General features: G+C 58.4%; 2 protein-coding genes across 2 annotated transcripts in view; one reads left to right on the top strand and one right to left on the bottom strand.

Annotated features, from left to right (window-relative positions):
- Positions 1-6,013, top strand: part of LOC130022085 (cytochrome b-c1 complex subunit 10) — a 320,448-nt gene that overhangs the window by 136,927 nt on the left and 177,508 nt on the right. The gene's annotated exons all lie outside the window — the stretch shown is intronic.
- Positions 1,646-3,712, bottom strand: RPS15 (ribosomal protein S15). Its single transcript, XM_056112989.1, has 4 exons — positions 3,694-3,712; positions 3,463-3,625; positions 1,875-2,109; positions 1,646-1,777 (listed from the first exon to the last, which is right to left on the bottom strand). The coding sequence occupies exons 1-4, from the start codon at positions 3,710-3,712 to the stop codon at positions 1,664-1,666; spliced, it is 531 nt and encodes a 176-aa protein (XP_055968964.1). The 3' UTR covers positions 1,646-1,663.

The following is a 6,013-nucleotide window of genomic DNA, read 5'->3' as shown; positions in this document are numbered from 1 at the left end:
GCGTCACCCCGCTTGGCGGGTGCGGGGCGCCCTGAGCCAATGCTCGCTCGGCAGCTCCAGTGAACGGTTCCCTGCGGTGTCTGGCGCCCCCATGGTCCCGCGTAGGAACCGGGGTGACGGGCAGGATGGGAGATGGCAGGGGCCCGGGAGTGGGGGCACCTGGGGTACTGGCCAAGCGTCCCCGGAACGGGCTAGTGAAGTCCATGCCCCCCGGAGCTGGCAGCGGTGGAGCCGTGATCAGGGCTCGCGGGCGGCCCCTGGCGGCGCACGAACCGCAGTTTGGGGTACAGGATAAGCAGTCACCCCGGGGGAAGTGGTCTGCTCGCACTCCTATTAGTGGGTGTGCAGTATCTGAGCCTCCTGGGCCAGAGTCGAGATGCCTGGGGGTGCCCAGGAGCATAGCAGGCTGGTGGGATGCGTAACCATATCACCTTGCGCAGCGGATCATGGGGAGGCCCATGCAGAGGGGAGGGGGCGCAGTACTAGCCTAGGCTAAGGGCACTGACCATAGGGTGTGGGGGACAATCCTGGGGAACTGTTGGGGCCTCAACATGACCAACCACATGTCCTGGCGGAGCCCAGGGTCTTGTTAGCTGGGACTGAAGGCCCAGAAAGTGTTTTACCTTGCAAGCAGCTGAACTCGTCTCCATCCCCAGCACCCCAGTAATCCCCGACAACCATGTGTGCACCCCCACCTGAACCCCAAAGGCACCTATTGCCCACGTCCTGCGTCACAAGTCTCCTGGTCCCTAGTGGCACAGGAGAGGGGTGGTGCCCCCTGGCGGCAGGTTCTGCACAGCACCTTCATTCCAGTGCCAGGTCTGAGCCGCCTCACTGAAACCCAGCGGCCATCACCAGCCCAGTGGGTCTCAGCCTGTCTGGGTTGGGTCTGTAAAGGAGTAGAAGTAGCCCAGGTCCAGATAGTTTGCAGGCCCTGCCAGAAAGTGGCCCTGACCCACTCACTGTGCTGTGTCCCCCACCACCCCAATTTGTCCCAAGACAGGGCAAGCTGCTTTGGTGGCGCTCAGGGGACCATATGGGATGTGAGGAATCAAACCCGGGTTGACACCTTCCCCACTGTGCTATGCTATTGCTCCAGCCCCTGGACAAGTTTCTTTTTTGCAGGTCGACTCACAGGCCACAGCCTGCTCTCCCCACCCTCTTCACCAAGGATAGTTGACCCACCCCGTATGTCCCCTGATGTGAGCAGGACCTCCCCAGCTGCGGCAAGCAGGCCTTCAATCCCGAAGGGGTTGTGGAAGCACTTCAAGTCTCTACTCTGGGGTCACTCTCAGCAGAGGTGAGGAGGTGAGGCCACCGCCTGCCCTCTCCAGTATCCTCCACCAGTCAGGATGAGACTGTCTGGAGCAGGGTGCTTCCTCAGGGTTCAATCCCTGACACTCCTGTATGGTCCCAAGCCCAGCCAAGAGCCAGCCCTGAGCCCTGGGTGTGAACCCCCACACGAGATCCTCCAGGTCACAGGGCAGACACGAGGATCCGGGGTGGCCGCAGAAAGCAAGGCACTGGGGGCCCAGCGGGGGCCAGGCTGTCAGGTCGCGGGAACCCAAGTTGGTACTGTGCCCCTGTATGCCTTGTGTCCTGCCGCCCCTCCCCAGAATGAAGGGACGGACGCGGGAGGCCCGTGCGTGGCTTGACTCGTCCTTTACTTGAGGGGGATGAAGCGGGAGGAGTGGGTGGCCCCGATGCCAGGCCGCCCGTGCTTGACGGGCTTGTACGTGATGGAGAACTCGCCCAGGTAGTGGCCGATCATCTCGGGCTGCGGAGAGAGAGAGCGCAGGTCAGTGAGGGGGCCCGCAGGCACCCCCCGGGCCCCCCCAGCACCCCCTCCGGGCGGCACCACCGGGCACACGCACCTTGATCTCCACCTGGTTGAAGGTCTTGCCGTTGTAGACGCCCACCATGCTGCCCACCATCTCGGGCAGGATGATCATGTCCCGCAGGTGCGTCTTCACCACCTCGGGCTTCTCCATGGGCGGCGCCTCCTTCTTGGCCTTGCGCAGGCGTTTCAGCAGCGAGTGCTGCTTCCGGCGCAGGCCGCGGTTGAGGCGTCGACGCTGCCGGGCGCTGTAGAGCTGCATCAGCTGCTCACTGAGGACAGAGGGGACAGGGCTGGTGGGTGGGCTAGCCCCCACCCCATAGGCCGACACCCAGACCGCTCTCCAGAAGCCCAGGGACGAAAAATACCACGCCCCAGGGCACACACTCCCCATAGAGGCTCCATCTCAGCACCCCAGAACCAAATGACGTCCCATGCACCAGACTCAAGAACCCAGAAAGCCAGCCCGAAGGACAGCACTGTGGACAGGGTACTGGCCTTGCACTCAGCCAATCAGGGTCTGATCTCCAACCCTGTAGGGCCGGGGACCCTGCCAGGAATGATCCTTGAGCACAGGAGTCAGCCCCGAGCACGGCCCCAAATCCAAATTAAAGAACCCAGTAAAGACCCCTCCTATTAGCAAGCCTGTCTTCCACCTGGGGCCAGGACCCGCACCCTGTCCCAGGCAGGTTTTTAAAAATCATTATTGTTTTTGTTTTTTTTTTTGGTCACACCCGACAGTGCTCAGGGGTCACTCCTGGATCTGCACTCAGGAGAATATATGGGATGCTGGGGATTGAACCCGGGTCGGCTGCACGCAAGGCAACTGCCCTACCTGCTGTGCTATCGTTCCAGCCCCCCTGTCCCAGGGAGGTTTTTGCAAAACCCAGTAAGCTGGGGTGCGGTTCCAAGGTGCAAAGCACTGCGAAGGCCTTTAGGGTCCACCCCCAGCATCACAGCCACAACGGCCAAGTCCAAAGATGACGACAAGCCCCAACGCCTCCCAACATGTCAAATCCTGCTGGCTTTGCTATGTAACTAGGCCAGGGGGAGAGGGGCCCACCCAAAGGTGCTCGGGGTTACTCCTGGTGGTGACCCTGGGATGCAACTGGGATTGGCGGCATGTCAGGCCAGCGCCATAAAACCCCTCGCCACGTTCCCCAGACAGAAGCCACTAGTCCTTGAGCCCTGAGCGTTAGCTGGTGTTGCCTGACACGTGGCTGACCTGAGCTCGGCACCCACTAGGGTCCCCCCAAGTCCCATCTGGAGACTTTTACTGAGTACAGAGCCAGAAGCCCTAAGCACTGCCGGGCTTAGCCCCAAAAGGGAAAAGGGGGGCTACAGCGATAGTCCAGCGGGCAGGGTGTTTGCCTTGCACGCCACCAACCCGGGTTCGATTCCCAGCATCCCATACGGTCCCCCGAGTTACTTCCTGAGTGCAAAGCCAGGAGTAACCCCTGTGCATTGCCGGATGTGACCCAAAAAGCAAAAAAAAAGGGAAAATAAGCACAAGGCATCGAGTCCAGAGGCACACAAGGCGCGTTTCCTGCACGCGCCGCCCCGCCCACCCGGCCACGGAAGGTCAAAGGTCGAGGTCCCCCCGAAGCCCCCCCCACGGCTCTTACTAGGACATGTCCAGCAACTGGTCGAGGTCCACGCCGCGGTAAGTGAACTTGCGGAAGGTCCGCTTCTTCTTCTGCTCGACTTCCGCCTGCGGGGGTCCGGGGCGGGCGTGAGAAGGGCCCCGAGAGCCCCCTGTCCCCCCGGACACGCCCGCGATCGAGCCCCCTTAGGGGAGCCCGCGACGACACAGCACCGCGAGGCCGACCCGGGGAGCCCGCGCGGCTCCGCGCTACGGAAGCTCGGCGGGGACATGTCGGGCCGCCCGGGCCTTCCCCGCGCCGGGCCGAAGCGACACCCCGGCGGCCCCCCCCGCCAGCATCCCCTCATCCCGTGTTCCCGGAGGCCTGAAGGCGGCCGCCGAAGCCGAGCAGGTGGCCTCAGGTCCCCTTGCCGCGCCCCCAAGGCGGATGGCCCCGGATCGTCCCGGCCCCGCGGCCCGGAGCCGCAACTCTCACCATCTCGTCGGCTCTTCGGAAAGGCCGGCTTGCGTCGCGCCTGCGCAGTTATCGCGAGGACGCCCGCGAGCTCCGCCCCGCGGCTTGCGCGCGCGCTTTGCGCAGGAGGCGCGTCCCCTGCTGGCCGGAGGTCAGAGTGCAGGATGCGGGTCCTTCAGGAAGAGATTCTTTTCTTTTTTCAAAGCAATTTCTTTCTTTCTTTCTTTCTTTCTTTCTTTCTTTCTTTCTTTCTTTCTTTCTTTCTTTCTTTCTTTCTTTCTTTCTTTCTTTCTTTCTTTCTTTCTTTTTCCTCCTTCCTTCCTTCCTTCCTTCCTTCTTTCTTTTTTGCTTTTTGGGTCACACCCAGCGATGCACAGGGGTTATTCCGGGCTCTGCAGTCAGGAATCACACCTGGCGGTTTTCAGGGGACCATATGGGATGCTGGGAATCCAATCCGTGTCCGCCGCGTGCAAGGCTTCTGCCCCTCAATTTCTTGTTTTGTTTTGTTTTGGGTCACACCCGGCGTTGATCAGGGGTTACTCCTGGCTCTGCGCTCAGAAATTACTCCTGGCGTTGCTCCGGGTGGGCTGGAGCGGGTAGGGCTTTTGCCTTGCACGTGGCCGGCCAGGGTTTGATTCCTCCACCCCTCTCCGTGAGCCTGGAGAGCTACTGAGAGTATCCCGCCCGCATGGCAAAACCTGGCAAGCTACCCGTGAAGTATTTGATATGCCAAAAACAGTAGGAAGTCTCACAAGTTGTTGTGAGACGTTACTGGTGCTCGCTGGAGCACCAAATCAATCGCTGGAGCACCAAATCAATGAACAACGGGAGGAGAGTGACAGTGACAGTGACAGTTGCTCGGGGCAATTTATGGGATGCTGGGGATCGAACCTGGGTCGGCCACATTCAAGACAAACACCCTCCCCGCTGTCCTATCACTCCGGCCCCCATGAAGAAATTCTTGAGGTTCGAATGCTTGATCTGATTCTGTAACTTCTTTAATCTCTATAATGCAACCCACTTAACAATTATGGAGCGCCTGCTGTTTGCAGCAGGTGCTCTCTGGGAACTGGAGTCGTGAGTTCCAGGGAGGAGATAAGAGCCAGCAGAGGGGGCCCAGAGCAGTAATACAGCGAGTTAGGTTCTTCTTTATTTATTTATTTTATTTTTATTTTTTAATTTTTTTATTAGTGAATCACCGTGAGACACAGTTACAGACTTGGGGGTAGGTTCTTCTTGCCTTGCCTGCAGCCAACTCTGGTTCCATCCGCAGCATCCCATATGGTTCCCCGAGCACCGCCAGGAGTAATCCTTGAACGCAGAGATTGGAGTAGCCTCAGTATTGCCAGTTGTGACCCAAAAACAACAACAACAATAAACCAGGTGGGGCGATAGTCCAGCGGGGAGGGCGGAGGTCGGGGAGGGCGTTTGCCTTGCACATAAGTGGCCGACCTGGGTTCCATCCCCAGCATCCCATAGTCCCCCGAGCACTGCCTGGAGTAATTCCTGAGTACAGAGCCAGGAGTAATCCCTGAGCATCGCTGGGAGTGACCCAAAAAGCTGAAAACAAAAAAACAAACAAAAACATATCTTGCTTTAAAAAAAAAAAAACGACAAAGAACAATGAAGAAAGCATACGGATCGAATATAGGAAAGGCCTGGAGGTATAGGACAGTAGGTAAGGTGCTTGCCTTCCTTGCACAGAGCCAGGAGTAAACCCTTAGCATAACCAAGTGTGACCCAAAAAAATGGAAAAAATAAAAAAGTACAAAGATAACTAGATATATTTGTCAGCAGGTATCAGAGCAGACAGGTGGGTGTGGGACAGGGTGTGACTTGGGCTTCCTGATAAAGACCCGCCAGCCTCTGTGAGACAAAATCGGATAATTTGCGAATTGGCTGGTGCAACAGTGACTGACAAAGTGGAGAGTCTAAAAAAAGTATCTCAGAAAATAATTAATTAAAAAGGACCTCAAAGGACAGGCGTGCAGCTTTTCAGGCAGCAGGCCTGGTTTCCATCCTTGGCATGACATGATTCCCCAAGCACACCGTGAAAAACCCTGAACAGTGCCAGGTGCGCCCCTCTTGACCTTCGCCCACCCACTTCGAAAAATATCAA

Source organism: Sorex fumeus, unplaced genomic scaffold (assembly GCF_029834395.1).
Source record: "Sorex fumeus unplaced genomic scaffold, SorFum_2.1 ptg000019l, whole genome shotgun sequence".
In the NCBI taxonomy this organism is placed as follows: domain Eukaryota; kingdom Metazoa; phylum Chordata; class Mammalia; order Eulipotyphla; family Soricidae; genus Sorex; species Sorex fumeus.
Note: the sequence above shows the minus strand (reverse complement) of the source record. Positions and strands in the feature narration are given on the sequence as shown.